Source organism: Anomaloglossus baeobatrachus, chromosome 7 (genome assembly GCF_048569485.1).
Source record: "Anomaloglossus baeobatrachus isolate aAnoBae1 chromosome 7, aAnoBae1.hap1, whole genome shotgun sequence".
NCBI lineage: Eukaryota > Metazoa > Chordata > Amphibia > Anura > Aromobatidae > Anomaloglossus > Anomaloglossus baeobatrachus.
The window spans coordinates 237,877,872-237,896,052 of NC_134359.1; the positions used below are offsets into that span (position 1 = coordinate 237,877,872).

At 53.0% G+C, this 18,181-nt stretch overlaps 1 protein-coding gene across 1 annotated transcript in view; it reads left to right on the forward strand.

Moving 5' to 3' along the window:
* Positions 1-18,181, forward strand: part of LOC142245339 (BOS complex subunit NOMO1-like) — a 226,410-nt gene that overhangs the window by 139,069 nt on the left and 69,160 nt on the right. Inside the window, 4 exon segments of the mRNA XM_075317979.1 lie at positions 7,733-7,815; positions 7,891-8,050; positions 9,109-9,235; positions 9,327-9,440. Coding sequence (XP_075174094.1) covers positions 7,733-7,815; positions 7,891-8,050; positions 9,109-9,235; positions 9,327-9,440 — 484 coding nt within the window.

The window sequence follows — 18,181 nt, forward strand, 5'->3', positions numbered from 1 at the left end:
CTGACCACAGACGCCAGCCTCTTAGTCTGGGGAGCAGCGTACTGGCTCCACACTGCTTCGGGACGTTGGACACCCCAGGAGTCTTCCCTTCCCAGAAATCATCCTGAAAATCAGTGCGATCTTCTCGCGCTCAGGTCATTTCCCCCTTCTGCTAGCAGGTCGTTTGATTTGGGTCCAATTGGACAATGCAACAGCTGTGACCTATGTCAATCGGCAGGGAGGTACCAGCAGCAAGACAGCTTATCTCGAGGTCCTCAGGATCCTCACCTGGGCCTAATCGACGGGGGTCCGTGTTTTTCAGCGTTACACATACCGGGAGTAGAGAACTGGGCGGCGGACCTTCTAAGTCGCCAAGGCCTGGCCGCCGGAGAGTGGTTTCTCCACCCAGAAGTGTTTCCACACATCTGCACTCACTGGAGTACACCAGACGTGGATCTAATGGCCTCAAGGTTGAATGCAAAGGTACCCGCGTTCTTAGCCAGGTCACGTGATCCACAGTTCATTGGCGCGGATGCTCTAGTCTCCTGAAGTTGTTTCCATCTGCCTTACATGTTTTTCGCCTCTGCCCCTGCTGCCGCGAGTAATCAGGAAGATCAAGGCAGAAGGAGTCCCGGTGTTACTTCCCCGTTTCATATGAACGAGGACATTGTTCTGCCTTCCTTTTGTCCACACCCAGTCCATAGGGTGGAAAGGGTTCTATATTCGCTAGACCTTGTGAGGGCTCTCAGATATTACGTACCCAGGACAGCCCCTTTAGGAACATAGACTCCTTGTTCGTCATTCTTGAAAGGCCTAAGAAAGGAGAGGCTGCTTCATAGGCATCGCTGGCTCGCTGGTTTCGCTCTCCGATCCAGGTCGTCTACCGCTTGCAACTCAAGCCCATTCCTAGTGGCTGCGGACTCATTCCACGCGAGAAGTTGGCGCCTCTTGGGCCATTAGGCATCAGGCTTCAGTGGAACAGAGGTGTAAGGCTGCGACCTGGTCTTGCCTACATACTGTTTCAAAGCATTACTGAGTCCATACCCAGGCTTCGGCTGAGGCGAACCTAGGTAGGAAAATTATGCAAACGATAGTGGAGTACCTATCTCAGTAGGCGGTTCTGGCTATCTGGGACTGGTTCCTAGTCCTTGGGTTGCTTTTATTGTTTACCCACCCATGGACTGCTTTAGGACGTCCCATGGTCCTGTGTCCCCCATTGAGGCGTCAGAGATAAACGGATTTTCTTCATCGTTCCTTATGGGAGACCCAGACCATGGGTGTATAGCTTCTGCCTCCGGAGGACACACAAAGTACTACACTAAAAAGTGTAGCTCCTCCCTCCGAGCATATACACCCCCTGGATAACCAAATCTAGCCAGTTCAATGCTTTGTGTTCAGGAGGTCACACATCCACACATGCATTCTCATCTGATATTTGATTTTAAAGAGTTGGAAGAAAAGCGGGTCCAAGCTGGACCCCCGGCATGTCCCTTCTCACCCCACTGTTTCGGCGGTGTTGTTAAGGATGATTTCAAGGCTGGAGCCTTACATGCCGCGCTCCTTCACCATCCCTCGGGCTCTGGCTTGAAGTGGGAGCCATCACGGTTCTTACTGCTTTGCAGGAGACCGGTCTCCATCCGCAGCCCTTTCAGGACCCTGCCGGACGGAGCACTCATCCCTCAGGGACCTGGCCCTGCGTCTCACAAGCTAAGTATTTGAGACGTTATTGCAGGGGGTCCTTTGCATCTTTATTGTTGGGGAGAGTGTGTCAGGTTACTTTGGTGACATTTCCGGCCGGTTCTCTGGTTTTTACCTGAGAACCGCGCCGAGGGTGCCTGCTCGCCGGCCGCACTGTAAAATTTAGGCCCCGGCTTCAGCTGCGGCCTACTTTCGTTTTCACTGCCCCTGCATGTCAGTCATGCAGAGGGACAGTGCGGCGCCGCCCACCGGCCGTTCAGCACAGGGGAGGACACTCCTCTCTGAGGAGATGTTTCCCTCCCCTGTATGTCTCCTTGGCCCTCCGGTTCCTACTCTTGGACTAGGCCCCGCCCCCCCTCCTCTCTCAGGCGCCATTTTATCAGCATTCTCACACTGATCGGCGCTGGCTGCTGCATCTCTGCAACCTGTCTGGGGGTCCGAGCTGTGGAATCCAGAGGGCACACAAAACGGTCTGGTAAGCCACAACCTCTGGTTGTGGACTTTCTTATACACTCTCTGGGGGTCATTCTGAAGGAGTGTGTTCTTTACTGCAGAGCCTCCACCTCAGCAGCATGTCTCACACTAGGAGCAAGGCTGTACTCAATATGCACTGCATGTAAGCTCGTACTGCCTGAACCGAGCACATATCCACATTGTGATGCCTGCTCTAACATGGTGGTGCCTCAGCCTGGAGTCTCCCCAGTGGTCCCTCCGGCTGCACCGGCCCCGGTGGCTGAACCCCCGGCTTGGGTAGATTCTTTTTCTAAGGCTATCTCCCAGTCCTTTGCCGATTCCATGGGACAGCTGTCCCGGACTCTGCTGAGCATGCATCAGCCCCCTTCTCAGGGCGCCTCTGCTGCTTCTGCTCGCTCGGCAGAGCTCACAGATTCTTCATCTGCTCCCAGACCCCGTCCTCCTAAAAGGAGACGCACGGTCCCCTCTCCTTCCTCGTCCCGCGGCTCCGATTCACGAGCCGACTCGCAGGACGAGGAGGATGTCTTTACTGGGGGTTCGGACGCTACCTCTATGTGCCCCATTGATCTGACCGAGGGTGATGCGGATGTTAGTGATTTGATTGCGTCCATTAATTCCGTACTGGACCTCAATCCGCCAGTATCAGAGGAGCAACCCTCTCTGGCAGAAAAGCACCAGTTTACTTTGCCTAAGAGAACAAGGAGTGTGTTCTTTAACCACTCCAGTTTTCAAGCCAGTGTGTCAAAGCCCAGAGCCTGTCCTGACAAACGCTTCCCAAAGCGTGGTTCTGATGATCGTTTTCCTTTTCCACCAGAGATGGTCAAGGACTGGGCTCACTCACCAAAGGTAGACCCTCCGGTGTCTAGACTCTCAGCCCGGACAGTTGTATCTGTGGCTGATGACACCTCACTTAAGGATCCCACTGACCGCCAGGTTGACCTCCTGGCCAAGTCTGTCTATGAGGCGGCAGGGGCCTCGTTCTGATAAGGCCGTAATTTAGGTTGATGCAATCTAATCATGCATCCCTCTTAAACTGTCTGCAGTCCAAATTATGAGTCACTCGTGGTAGCATGCATAACCACTCTTTCACACACCAGAGACGTGCTCCGATATGAATAGAAAGTAAGACTTCTTTATTCCGGAAGTTTGTACAGGTATATATATAACCGGCTTATTGGCTAGGTGCCAAGAATACGTAACACGTCTCCTATTGGATAAAGTAGAACAGCTTATTCTGTGATATACAATTTACTGTAATGTGCTTGGTTCCTCATTTATATTAAGCAATGTCAGCATGATTCACTGGTCACAAGAATAGCCCAGACTGTCTGTCTGAGTCTTATGCCAAGAGATATGTGGGGTACAGTTCAAACACCATCTTAAATCCTGTTCTTTATTGATATCTCCATGTAACAATGATATACTCATAATAATTCATAATCTTGTCCATAACAGTTCTCCCCATCCTTTGCAGCAGTGTGGGCTCTCAAAGCCATCTCTGCTAGGGACTCTATACCTGAATTGGTTGCCTTAACTTCTCTCAGGGACGCTCCTTCCTGATCCCGTCCTGGGTGATTCTCACCACAGATGCCAGTCTATCCGGCTGGGGAGCAGTATTTCTCCACCACCGAGCACAGGGCACTTGGACTCCGTCCGAATCAGCCCTCTCGATCAATGTGCTGGAAATCAGAGCTGTGCTACTAGCTCTCGTAGCCTTTCACCACCTGTTGGCGGGCAAGCACATTCGAGTCCAGTCAGACAACGCGACAGCAGTTGCCTACATCAATCACCAGGGCGGGACTCGCAGCCGCCTGGCAATGATGGAGGTTCAACGCATCCTTCAATGGACGGAGGACTCCAAGTCCACCATATCCGCAGTCCACATCCCAGGCGTGGAAAACTGGGAGGCAGATTATCTCAGCCGTCAAACCGTGGACAGCGGCGAGTGGGCTCTGCATCCGGCAGTGTTCCGGTCGATCTGCCGCAAGTGGGGCATTCCGGAAGTGGATCTAATGGCATCCCGGCACAACAACAAGGTCCTGGTTTACGTGGCTCGCTCCCACGATCCTCAGGCCTTTGCAGCGGACGCGCTGGTTCAGGATTGGTCCCAGTTCCGTCTGTCTTACGTGTTTCCCCCTCTAGCTCTCCTGCCCAGAGTCCTGCGCAAGATCAGAATGGAGGGCCGTCGGGTCATACTCATTGCTCCAGACTGGCCCAGGCGAGCTTGGTACCCAGACCTGCTCCGTCTGTCCGTAGAGGTGCCGTGGCATCTTCCGGACCGTCCAGACCTTCTCTCGCAAGGTCCGTTTTTCCGCCAGAATTCTGCAGCTCTCAGATTGACGGCGTGGCTCTTGAGTCCTGGATCCTGACGGCTTCCGGCATTCCTCCCGAAGTCATCTCCACTATGACTCAGGCTCGGAAGTCTTCCTCGGCCAAGATTTACCACAGGACTTGGAAAATGTTCCTGTCCTGGTGTCGTTCTTCCGGCCATGCCCCTTGGCCTTTTTCCCTGCCGACCCTTCTGTCCTTCCTGCAGTCTGGTCTGCAATCAGGACTATCCCTCAATTCCCTCAAGGGACAGGTCTCGGCTCTGTCAGTGTTTTTCCAGCGGCGTATCGCCCGGCTGGCTCAGGTGCGCACCTTTATGCAGGGCGCATCTCACATCATTCCGCCTTACCGGTGGCCTCTGGATCCCTGGGACCTCAATCTGGTCCTCACGGCCTTGCAGAAACCCCCTTTTGAGCCTCTTAGGGAGGTTTCTTTGTTTCGACTTTCACAGAAAGTCGTCTTTCTGGTGGCCATAACTTCTCTCAGGAGAGTCTCTGATTTGGCTGCGCTCTCTTCGGAGTCACCTTTTTTGGTGTTTCACCAAGACAAGGTGGTTCTCCGTCCGACTCCGGACTTTCTCCCTCAGGTGGTGTCTCCTTTCCACCTTAACCAGGACATTTCATTGCCTTCCTTTTGTCCGGCTCCTGTGCATCGCTTTGAGAAAGTGTTGCATACTTTAGATCTGGTGCGGCGCTCCGGATCTATGTGTCACGTACCGCTGCTCTTAGGTGGTGCACCTCTCTTTTTGTGCTGACCAGAGGTCAGCGCAAGGGTCTCTCGGCTTCTAAACCGACCCTAGCTCGTTGGATTAGGTCGGCCATTTCCGATGCCTACCAGTGTACTCAGGTGCCTCCCCCGCCGGGGATCAAGGCGCACTCGACCAGAGCTGTCGGTGCCTCCTGGGCTTTCAGGCACCAGGCTACGGCTCAGCAGGTCTGTCAGGCTGCCACTTGGTCTAGTCTGCACACCTTTTCGAAGCACTACCAAGTGCATGCTCATGCTTCGGCAGATGCGAGCTTGGGCAGACGCATCCTTCAGGCGGCTGTCGCCCATTTGTGAAGTTAGGTTTTGCCTACTTCTCAGTTTTCTGTTTATTCCCACCCATGGACTGCTTTGAGACGTCCCATGGTCTGGGTCTCCCATAAGGAACGATGAGGAAAAAGAGAATTTTGTTTACTTACCGTAAATTCTTTTTCTTATAGTTCCGACATGGGAGACCCAGCACCCTCCCTGTTGCCTTTTGGCAGTTTTCTTGTTCCGTGTGTTTTCACTGGCTGTTGTTGTAGACAGAGGTTCCGGTTGTTCCGGATTTTGCTCTATCTCTACTTGTGGGTGGATGTCCTCCTTCAGCTTTTGCACTAAACTGGCTAAATTTGGTTATCCAGGGGGTGTATATGCTCGGAGGGAGGAGCTACACTTTTTAGTGTAGTACTTTGTGTGTCCTCCGGAGGCAGAAGCTATACACCCATGGTCTGGGTCTCCCATGTCGGAACTATAAGAAAAAGAATTTACGGTAAGTAAACAAAATTCTCTTTTTTGTGTACTCACCGTAAAATCGTTTTCTCTTAGCAATCATTGGGAGACACAGCACCCTCCCTTTTGCCCTGTTGGGCCTTAGCTTTTTTCTGTCTCAGTACTTTTTTGTTATGAGTATTCACTCACGTTTTTTTGTTACTTGTTCGCCTACTGCTTGTGTACTAAAACTGAAGTAGCCTGGCTGGGCCAGGGGGTGTATACTGCAGGGGAGGAGCTAACCTCTTTGCATCTACTTAGTGTCCTCCTATGGATAAGCAGCATAACACCCATGGTCCTGTGTCCTCCAATGATGGCTAAGAGAAAACTATTTCACTGTGAGTACACAAAAATCCGTTTTTTTTTCTGGTACTGCATCAATAAATTGACATCTTGGCGGTACCATTCACCTTTTTTAAAGGGGTTGTCCATGATTGGGACAAAGGTATGTAGTTACTCCATGTGACTGCAAATTGAATCATGACTGCATGACTGCATGCATGCTGTCATGACTCCCCGGAATTCCCAATGAGACTGCAGATATGGAAATTACAAACCTGCGGTCACATACCCACTAGACTCATCCATCTTCTCTTAATTTACTTCTATTGATAAAATACAAATGGCTAGTTGGCATGTGATCGCAGTTATTCAGATCACATGTGGTCACATGTCTGGGTAATCTTGAGTGCAGAGTTTTGTCTCAATCCTAGCTAACCCCTTTAATACATTGATTTCATATTCAGTCGGGTTTGTATACATCGGTATACCTTTTTATGTTGTGTTTAAATGGCGTAGTCTGCTATTCCAGGCACATGCTAAAGGCCGCTTTACACACTGCGACATTGCTAGCGATCGCACCCGCCCCTGTCGTGCGTGCGTCATGGGCAAATCGCTGCCGTAGCGAACAGTATCGCTAGTACGCGTCACACGTACTTACCTTCCTAACGACGTCGCTGTGGCTGTCAAACAACTTCTATTTTAAGGGGGATGTTCGTGCGGCGTCACAGCGACATCACACAGTAGGCCACCAATGGAAGCGGAGGGGCGGAGAGCAGCCGCATTAACGTCACTCCCACCTCGGAGTTGCCGGAGGATGCAGGAACGCTGATGTTCGTCGTTCCCGGGATGTCACACGTAGCGACGTGTGCTGCTTCAGGAATGACGAACAACCTGCGTCCCAAATGAGCAACGATATTTGGGAAAGGAACGACGTGTCGACAATCAACGATTTGTGCCGCTTTTTGTATCGTTAGCGGTTGCTCGTAGGTGTCACACGCAACTGCGTCACTAACGAGGCCGGATGTGCGTCACTAATTCCGTGACCACAGCGATATCTCGTTAGCGATGTCGTTGCGTGTAACAGGGCCTTTAGTTTGGGAGATCTTCTCAACCTATGTCTCTGGCAGAACTTCCAATTTTTGCTCATGGAAGCCATTTTACCTAAGCATCTGTTACCAGCACTTAGAGACTTAGAGATGCTTTACAGCAGCCACGTGTACCGTGGACAGCAGTAGAACAGCTCTGAATCATTGACTTCTCAATGGGAGTGTTTTGGGTATATTCTGTGGTCGGTGCAGGAGGGCAGAGGGGTTAAGTTGTGACTATCACCTGTTAGGTTACCAGTCACTGTGAGCCTGCATGTGATGATAATGAGACTTCTGAACAGTATGAACGTAATGTTAAGTTTAATTTCAGTGTGGATATTAACAGTATTTTTTTTTTTTATTGCTATGCTTAGATCCGGTGAGAAGATCACCGTGACTCCTTCATCTAAGGAACTTCTCTTCTATCCCCCCTCTGTGGAGTCAGTCGTCAGTGGAGGTAAGCAGCTGTCACAATGATCATGGCTAGAAATTGTGTAGCTTGTGTTTGCTCACGTTGACGTCTCAATTTCAGAAAGCTGCCCAGGAAAACTGATTGAAATTCATGGGAAAGCTGGCTTGTTTCTGGAGGGACAGATACACCCTGAATTAGAGGGTGTAGAAATAGTAATCAGCGAGAAAGGAGCAGCTTCACCTCTCATCACTGTGTTCACTGACGATAAAGGGTCATACAGGTTGGTGCATATTTTGTTTTTAATGTTTACAGATTTTATAGAACATAAATTTCATACAAACAAGTAAGACGAGAACGTAAGATTGGGTAGAGACACTTTAAAGAACATATTTGTAAGACAAACTGGCTGAGAGAATCCTTATCGGGGTCTGTTCACACTACTATTGAGTCTTGCAGCATATATTCACCTCGGCAGCTTCCAGTGTATAGACATACAGAAGCATACCTGTGCCAAAAGTATCCTTTATAGATGAGCATTGTACAGTGTAATGTATACCTTTATTAACAAGATGCTTCTGTATTGAGCAGCTTAGTCCACTATACTATTCCATAAATTGATAGGAATGCACTGTTTTTGGCACATTTGGTAGACTGTATCATCTTAGTGGAGACTGATAGATCCTGAACAGTGTGAGAAATATGAGTAGGACCTAGTAACCCTCATTTGCCCATGAGCAAGTGAAGTCTCATCCAGTTTCTGAAAGTTTAAAGGAGACTTTTCACTGGATTTTTAAAACTGAGCCGAGTACTTCTTCCTATTGCCGATGCTCCACTAACTTTGGAACAGTTTTTATTTTTCTTCTGTGCCTCTCCTTATCAAAGTTATAGCCCCCTGAATAATGGTTCAAATTTTCATCTTTAACTAACTGGGCGTATACCAAAGAACTTCTGTGGACGTGGCTTTGTTTTGATTGGGTAGTGTCAGAGGAGAAAAAGCAAACGCCCACAGAGAAGTTGTACGGAATACAACTCATTGCTTAAAGGGGAATAACTTTGGAAAGGAGAGGCACAGAAGAAAAAGGCAAACTGTTCCAGAATCCGTGGAACAGTGGCATTTGGAGGAAGTGAAAGATTTTTTTTTTTTATGCTTTATGTAAAAGTACTTGGTACGGGGGAGAATGCTAAATAATTCCAGATCAATTTTAAGAAGCTGTCCTGAAGAAAACAACAAATCTTGTAAAATACAGTTGAGATTGAAATGAGCATTTAGCAAAGCATTGTTTGCTCCTGTGACTTTGTACTGTGCTTCTTCCCACATGTGACGATTAAATGGCACAGTGTGGGGCCTTTGCACAGTGACCTGGCGTATACCATTTCTGCTCAGAAAGAAGGCTTTGTGCTGACGGCTGTTGATGGAACCGTGGGAGACTTTAATGCTTTTGCCCTTGCTGGAGTTACATTTGAGGTATCAGTAGAAGTCACATCACCTTCACCTTCTAGAATTCTACTTGGCTTTAATTTTTAAACTTTTTTCGTATTGCTTTGATTTTGCGTAGATCCGGTCTGAAGACGAGCAGCCCCTGGCTGGAGTTCTCTTATCGCTTAGTGGTGGGATGTTCCGCTCCAATCTCCTCACCCAAGACAATGGGATGTTAACCTTCTCAAACCTGGTAATATAAACATTTTATTTGGAATTTTAAGGCTGGGGCTACATAATTACTCTGGCCACGTCACAGGTTGTGTGACCAAAGAGGATTGTATGCAGGTGCTACATCACAACTGAAAGGGGCCGCATTGTAAACTGCAGTGCACCGTGATATACATGTCATAAAAAAACAACTGGTTTTGACTTGTTGTGACTTGCCTGTCATAGATTTGCTACCACATTCGCTTTTAGGCCTAAGACACACGGCATGAAAATCTGTGCGAGTACAATGCGATAAATAAAAAATCGCATTCCACTCAGACCAATATTGGCCTATTTGTCAGCACCCATGAGCGATTATTTTCTCAGCCCTAGTCGGACTGAGAAAACAATTGTAATGCGATCCTTGTTTCTCTCGCACGCATTCAAGTGTATGGGGCGAGAGAAAAAACGCACTGCACTCGCAGTACACCGGTGTACCGCAAGTGCAGGGCGAGAATGGCAATAACCGGCAACAGAGAAGAGGGGGGAAATAGATCCCTCCCGCTCCTCCGCAGCGTTGGCCCACCCCCCGCAGCTGTGGTCCAATCGCTTGATCGGACCTCAGTCGCAGGGACACTCGCATGACACTCTGCTGTGCTGCCAGCGTGAGCCGAGTGTCATGCAAGGGGATCGCAGTAATCCCCGTGTGTAGCAACATTGTACAATGATCACTGCCACACAGTGTGTTGCAGCCAATCACCATGTGGCCCCAGCCTAATACTGCACAACTCTTGCCCGTCGCTTATGTGACCGTACACTTGTTCCACTTCTGTATCACAATTTCTTTATGGTCTGAATCCATTTAAGACAAAGATTGCAAGACTATTCAGAATGAACGCTCTCTACCATTTATCACTCTTACATGTTTTGCCATCTTATGGATTTGTCTTGAAAGCTACTACTGTGTACCAAGTCATGTGACTGAGAGGGATTGGCTTATAATTCAGTATTCTAATGATTATTGGTGCAACAGAATAGTTCTGTCCTCCCATCTCATTTATGCATTAATGTTCAGCATTTATTCCTGTCTAGTCAGTGACTACTTTCCTAAAAAGTTGAAGGGGTTATATGGTTTTTGGAAAACCCACGATTCCTTGACTTAAAAGGAACCTGTCAGGTCCCATATATGTTCTAACCTACAAGCAGGGTGATTTGTGGCCTAGTAATCCCTTCCTACCCATCCCTCTGTTGTAATATTGTGTAATATGAATGTATAAAAAACGTTTTATTTCTTACATGTTCGCTATGTAAATGATCAGAGGCTCTAGCCCCCTGGACGTCTCATCGCCCGGTGGGCGTTTGCATGCTTTCCATGGTATCACGCCCCTGGGGGCGCGATGCCATGGATTTACATGAGCGACGTCACCGTCAGCTCCTTGAGATCCCGCGCGTGCACGCTTACCATTCCCGCAGCCTTGTTATCCGGGTGTTTGCTTGTCAGCTTCAAATGCGCTCTGTCCATGATCTCCTGCGGTTCTGAGCATGCGCAGAGTGCATCTGAAGCTGGCAAGTAAACACCCCGATAACAAGGCTGTGGGGATGGTAAGGAGCTGATGGTGGCGTCGCTCATGTAAATCCATGGTTTCTCTATCGTTTCATTGGGGGACACAGGACCATGGGTTATGCTGCTGTCACTAGGAGGCTGACACTAAGTAGACAAAAAGTTAGCTCCTCCCTAGCAGTATACACCCTGAGCCGGAGGCGGACTCAGATCAGTTTTTTGCTTAGTGTCGTAGGAGGCTGATGTGGGCCGCCTCTGCCCCCCTCAGCCATTTGATTTTTGCGTTTTTTTCCTTTTTTTTTGGCGCCGCTCATCGCTCTCATACCTGTCTTCTCATTTTCTGCAGGTATCTTCTTCATCACTCATCCTCTCCAGCCCTGTGGGTACCACTCCCCAGGGTCGCAGTAGGCTTGAGACGTCGGGCCCTCTCCCCCGTCCTTCCCCGTGGTACCACTCCCGGGTTTGCACGTGGGGCAGAACTTTCTGGGCACCCCTGATCCACCCTGCGGTATCACCCCAAAGGGTGCACAGGGACATGCAGCAGGGACTGGACCTCCGCAGCGCGTCTGGAATCTGATGGGGCTCACATCGCTGCCTTCTGCGGGGGGGCTCATTTCCCCCCTCCTGACGTCCACTTCCCTGCCTCTCCACGCTGCTTCCCTGGAGCCCGCAGTCTTCCATGAGGTGGGTGCTGCACACAGGCAGGGGCAGAGCGCCCTGCCTGCACCGCATTCATCGCTGGGCCCAGCGCCGCTGAGATCAGGTAGGACCGGCCTTCTCCTACCTTCTTCCCTCGGCTGCTGCAAAATTTAGGCCCCGGTCTCGGCCTAGTCGCCCCTGCGTCCTAGCCACACCCCCCCCACTGCAACGCTATTGGCTGCCGAACGTCAGGCCCAGTCTCCTCCCACCGCTCAGCCTCCTAGCTTTACTGTGTGGGCAGTGGATGCCCCGTTTTTCGCGCTCTAACGCGGCCCCTCCTCCAGCGTCGCCCCTCCATTTTAGCCTACTCCAGGTCTCCTGAGGCTGCAGCGCGCCAATGTTCTCTCCCTGGCCACGCTCGCTCCTGGACTCCCTCTCTCTGGACTGGTGGGCAGCACACAGGACCCGGGTAAGCTCTGCTCCTACGGAGTAGCCCTCACCAGGTAGCTTTCACTTAGTTTAGTGACTATTTAGTCCTCTCCTGTCTCCTTCCTAGCAGCCCCAGTGAGAGTAACATTGCACCATGCCTAATTCTACGTCAGCCCGATCCAAGCAGGCCCCATTTGCCTTATTTTTTGCATGCTCCTCCTGCAAAACCAAATTCCCCCTAGGCCAGGACGCCCCGCTATGCTCCGGGTGTTCTGCAGACTCGCAGCCTCCGCAGGACTCCTCTGCCGATGCCTCCGATACCGCAGCCGCTGCAGCGTCAGATACTGCAGGGTCCTGCGTCCCGCCCCCTCCCGACTGGCTGGCGTCCCTGTCCCAGTCCGTAGATTCCCTCTCTGAGGCCTCTCGGACCATTGCGCAAGCGCTGCGCCTGCTCCCGTCGCTCGCGACGGGAAGAAAGAGTACATACTCCCGCAGAACTGACGCAATCTCCTCAGGAGGAGGTGAGCCCCGTCCCAGGGACCTCCTCTGCTGCTCAGAAGCGGACCCGCCAGGTCTCGTCTTCAGCGTCCTCCCAGGTTTCACCTTCATCCCCAGGTCCAGACTACCACTCCTCCCGGGAGTCTTCTGACCGCTCCGATGACAATTCAGATGCGGCACCTCTGCTGGATTCAGAGCAGGCGGTTGATGTTCAGCGCATGGTGAATAGCCTGGTAGAAGCAGTAAACCAGACCCTAGAGGTACAGGTGGACCCAGTCTCCTCTTAGAGCATCCAGGTCTTCTTTAAGCGGATGAAGCGGGCCCATAGCGCATTCAGTGGACATCCAGAATTCGCTGAGTTACTGCGCAACCACAGGCAACAGCCGGACAAGGTGTTTACCAGCGGTAAGTCCATTGATTTACATTATCCATTTCCTGAAGGGCTCCGAAAGGAATGGACAGGCTCCCCTGTGGTTGACCCCCCCCCCCCCAAGTCTCCCGCCTGTCTTCTCACACAGTCCTTCCGCTCCCTAACGGTACGTCTCTCAAGGACCCCACGGACCGTACTATTGACAGGTTGGCCCGTTCCGCCTTCGAGGTAGCGGGCACATCCCTCTCCCTGGCCTTTGCCTCGGTTTGGGTTGCGAAGGCACTAATTTCTCTATCGTTTCATTGGGGGACACAGGACCATGGGTTATGCTGCTGTCACTAGGAGGCTGACACTAAGTAAACAGAAAAAGTTAGCTCCTCCCCAGCAGTATAACCCCTGAGCCGGAGGCGGGCTCAATCAGTTTTTTGCTTAGTGTCGTAGGAGGCTGATGTGGGCCGACTGGGCCCCCTTCAGCCACTTGATTTTTTGCGTATTTTTTTCATTTTTTCTCGGCGACGCTCGTCGCTCTCATCTGTGGTACTTTTCTGTTTCTGCAGGTATCGTACTTATCTTCCTCAGCTCTCGCAGCCCGGTGGGTACCACTCCCTAGGGTCGCAGAGGTTTGAGTCTTCGGGCCCTCGTCCCCGTCCATTCCCGCGGTACCAATCCCTGGTGTGTTCGTGCGGGGCAGAATCTTCCTGGGCACCCCTATCCGCTCTGCGGTATCACCCCAAAGGGCGCAAGGGGCTAGGCAAATAGGGACTGGACCACAGCGCGTCTCGATCTGGATGGGGCCCGCAGCGCTGCTACGTTTTTAGGGGTTTCTATCCCCCACCAGGTCCACCTCCCTGCCTTCTTCAGCCGTTTCCCTGGTGCCCGCAGCCATCCCTTCTGCGAGCGGAGCACACAGGAGTATGTGCAGAGTCTCAGCCTGCACTCTGGAGCGCGCCGAGGATCAGGTAGGACACCATCTCCTACCTTCTCCCCCTCGGGCGGCTGTACAAATGTTAGGCCCCGGTCTGGGCCTAGTCGCCGGGCACCCCCGCTCCCCCTTGGTACTGGGCGTCCCAGGCTGCGCCGCCGCCGCTTTGCTGCCGGATCCGCCGGCGCTGCCTCTGCCCGCGCGGCAGCGTCAGACTTTAGCCCCCGGCGTCGGCCGGGCCCCCGGCGTTCTAGGCCGCGACGCCGCCGCCTCGCGGCCGGATCCGCCGGCACCGCGCGCGGCAGCGTCATAATTTAGCCCCCGGCTTCGGCCGGGTCCTCGGCGTCCTAGGCCGCGACGCCGCCGCCTCGCGGCCGGGGCCGCCGGCGCTGCCTCGGCCGCGAGGCAGCGTCAAAATTTAGTTCCCCGGCTTCGGCCTGGTCCTCGGCGTCCTAGGCCGCGACGCCGCCGCCTCGCGGCCGGATCCGCCGGCACCGCGCGCGGCAGCGGCATAATTTAGCCCCCGGCTTCGGCCTGGTCCTCGGCGTCCTAGGCCGCGCCGCCGCCGCCTCGCGGCCGGGGCCTCCGGCGCTGCCTCGGCCGCGAGGCAGCGTCAAAATTTAGTCCCCGGCTTCGGCCTGGTCCTCGGCGTCCTAGGCCGCGCCGCCGCCGCCTCGCGGCCGGGGCCTCCGGCGCTGCCTCGGCCGCGAGGCAGCGTCAAAATTTAGCCCCCGGCTTCGGCCTGGTCCTCGGCGTCCTAGGCCGCGCCGCCGCCGCCTCGCGGCCGGGGCCTCCGGCGCTGCCTCGGCCGCGAGGCAGCGTCAAAATTTAGTCCCCGGTTTCGGCCTGGTCCTCGGCGTCCTAGGCCGCGACGCCGCCGCCTCGCGGCCGGGGCCGCCGGCGCTGCCTCGGCCGCGAGGCGGCGTCATAATTTAGCCCCCGGCTTCGGCCGGGTTCTCGGCGTCCTAGGCCGCGACGCCGCCGCCTCGCGGCCGGGGACGCCGGCGCTGCCTCGGCCGCGAGGCAGCGTAAAAATTTAGCCCCCGGCTTCGGCCTGGTCCTCGGCGTCCCAGGCCCGCCTCCTGCGCTGCCCCAGGCATCATCAGGGGGGTGTGGGATATTTTTTTTTTTTTTTTTTTTTTTTCCCGCTCCCTCAGTGTTCATTTTATTTAAAAAAAAAAAAAAAAAAAAAAAGATTATGGGAAAAACAGAACACACTTTTTTGGTAGTGTATATTTTTTATATTGGATCGATTTTTATTATAGATACGTGCATGATCTTGCATACATTGACTCCTACATTGCTTATGCGGGCACTTGTTTTTTCTTTCACGTTTTTTAGTACATGGCGTTTTTCCAGCTCGACTTTTTAGTGATTTTGGGCTGGTAAGCCCAAGACTCGGTCCCCCCTTTTGTGAGTTAGTTTCAAGAAGATGTCAGATTGCTTTGACCCCTGCCGGCTTGTAACGCCCTGTCTCAGGCCACAACTCCCCTCGCTACGTCCCTCGGGTTCGTGCGCATGCGCCGCGTCTACGGCCGATGTTCGGTCATACCATCCATAGGACTGGCGCAATCCCCTCGGGGAGGGGAGTCCCATACCAGGGTCTTTTTTCTTCTATGCTGGAAGTGGACCAGGTCTCGTCCTTGTGGCTCCCCAGTTTCCACGTATCCCCCAGGTCCAGACTGACCTTCCTCTGGCAGTCTTCCGACATCTCGGGTGATGGCCCAGGCTTCCACCTCTGCTGGATTCCGAGCAGGACCTAGATGTCTTGGCGCATGACGAATAGCCTGCTAAAAATGGTGAGTCAAGCCGTAAGGCTGCGGACAGCCCTCTTCTCTCCGTGCATGCAGGTCTCCCTTCAGACATTTGAAGCAGTCCCTGATGTGATCAGACGGCATCCAGAGCTCGCTGAGTTACCACGGGCTCACAGACAGCTACCGGACACGGAGTTGACCAGCAGTAAGTCTTGTCATTGTCTTTTTTCCCTTCTCCAAGGCGATTTCGGAAGAGAAGGGGCACACTATACTGGAGTCGCTAATGATCACAGACGGCAACCAGACACGGCGTTTACCAGTGGTAAGTCGTGTTATTGTCATTTCATCCCCCCAAAGGGCTCTGGAGAAAGGGGGCATGCCTCTTTGCAGGAAGCAAGGTGGGGGCCACTACGGTTGTTTTCAGTGGACAGCCAGTTGGCACGGTGACTACGTGATCATGGATAATCCCCGGACGTGATTTTTCCCAGTGGTAAGTCCGTTTATTTGTCTTGCCCCTTCTCGAAGGGGGCTCAGAAAGGAAGCGGCACGCTACCCTTTATGCGACCCGCCTGGGTTCCTCCGGGCTTCTCGTCACTATCGTGCCGCTCCGCAGGGATTTCCCGGACACCATACGCAGCGGTCCACGTCTCACCTATGCCGACCCAGGGCTGGGTCTCCTCTTGAGTGAGTACCCTCTTTTCACAAAGCTGATGTCTGCCCACTACCCGGCCTGAACCTCTAGCATCAGTGTTCCCACCATCGAGACCTCTGACTCGGGATCAGGAACGCAGATTCGACATCTAGGAAGTCCCTGACTTTTTTTCCGACTTTCGGGAACGCCCTTTCGGAGATAGGTCGAGTCTAGTTTATCCCTAGGCTACGTCAGGGTAGGCTACTCTCCCCCCTAGGCTACGTAAGAGAAGGGTATATCCCCTTCCCGGCATCGGCCCTGATGCACCAGGTTTCGTTCCCTCACGCAAACCCGTCTGAAAGCCTTTATCCCTACAACAGCCATCTCCGCCTGGCATGGCTGCGGTCTCCTGACACAGAGCCCCACGTGCTTTTTGCCTCCCGTGCCCGTTTCTTCCCTTCGGTTTTTTGGCTCCTTCACAGCCTGTGGCGGTGGTAGCGACGGTGCACATACCAGATTTCATCCCGGACTCTCCAATGGAGCACGCTGAGGAACGGAGACAGGAAGGTTCCGTCTTCGCGGGTGACCCGTCAATCCCCTCCTAGCGGACCAGTCTTCGCAACCATCCCTGGAAAGCTTCCTTTCCTCCCCTGGAGCTTATTATCAACCGTCACCAGCCTCCCGTGCTAGGGTATGCTATCCCACCATTCCTCGGCAGGGTCCCGAGGGACACTCCTAGAGCGTCGTCTCTCCTTCAACATTCCGGACTTCAGAGGCAGCTGGTTAGCCCAGTTACAATTTCTTCTCTAGGTCGCGGTGACCCAGCCAGGTTCCAGTCGGACCATGCCACAGCGGTGATTACATCATCCACCAGGAAGATGCAGTGAGTGTCATGGCAAGGGAAGAGGCCAAGAAGATCTTGCTCTGGGACGGGTCCCTTCACTCGCTAATCTCGGCAGCACATCCCTAGCGGGGACGTTTGGACGGCCGATGTCCGCGGTAGGATGGACCTCCCGTAGGTAAAGGGCTCCAACGCGGAAATCACCAGCCAGATCGCTGGCGAAGGAAGACCTCTGGTCGTGGACCATTTTTGGCCTTCCGATCCAAGTCTCAGTCAAGGGTGCTTAGAGTATGCACCTGCTCCGGACTAGATGTCGACGCCCTAGTCCGGTCGTGTAGCCTGTTCAGGCTCTCGTGCATCTGCCCGCGGCTTCCTATGTTCTCAAGGGTTCTCAAGATGGACCAAGGCAAGCGATAGATCGGGAGTGACCCAGGCGAGCATAGTTTCACATATTTTACTCATCTCCTCGCAAATGCCCCGTGGCCCCTTCCAGACCGCAAAATTCTTCCGTGTCGGGGCCCCTCTATTCTACCAGGGCTCAGAAGTCCCAAGTTACATAGCCTCATCAGGGGATCCCGGATGCTGGCTCGTCAGGACGGTGGGCAAGATGATGGCAGATATTGAAGAGGGCCGGGAATCAAGTTTCCTTGAAGTTTTTATTTCATCGTTCACTAGAAATGTGGGACCTGAATCCAGTGATGGGTTCGCTCAAGGTTCCCCTTTTTTCCCTGCTACCACCTGTTTTGATAGGTGGGCTCCTCATGGCCATCGGGTTGTTACAGACGGCATCAGGGCGGTCAGCCCTCTCGTCGTTTTTTCCCCATTTTCCGGCTCCGCCAACAGGACAAGGGGGGGCTCCAGCCAGAACCTTTCGTTTCTGTCCAAGACACCTCGCTGTTCCTTCCAGCAGAGGACTTTGGGTTTCGGTCTTTCGGCTCTAGGCTCCTCTCCCAGCCACAAAGGGGCATAGTTCGTTCCAGGGCTAGTGCGAGCCCTCAGTTTTTCGTGTCTGCAGGACACCATCTTTCGGTTACGCCGGTCGTCAATACATTCTTTCACCCTTGCCCAAGAAGCGTGTGCCGGCGCCAAGGGCCAGAATTTCACATGGAGCTTTTCCTCCATAGGTGTAGACTATCGCA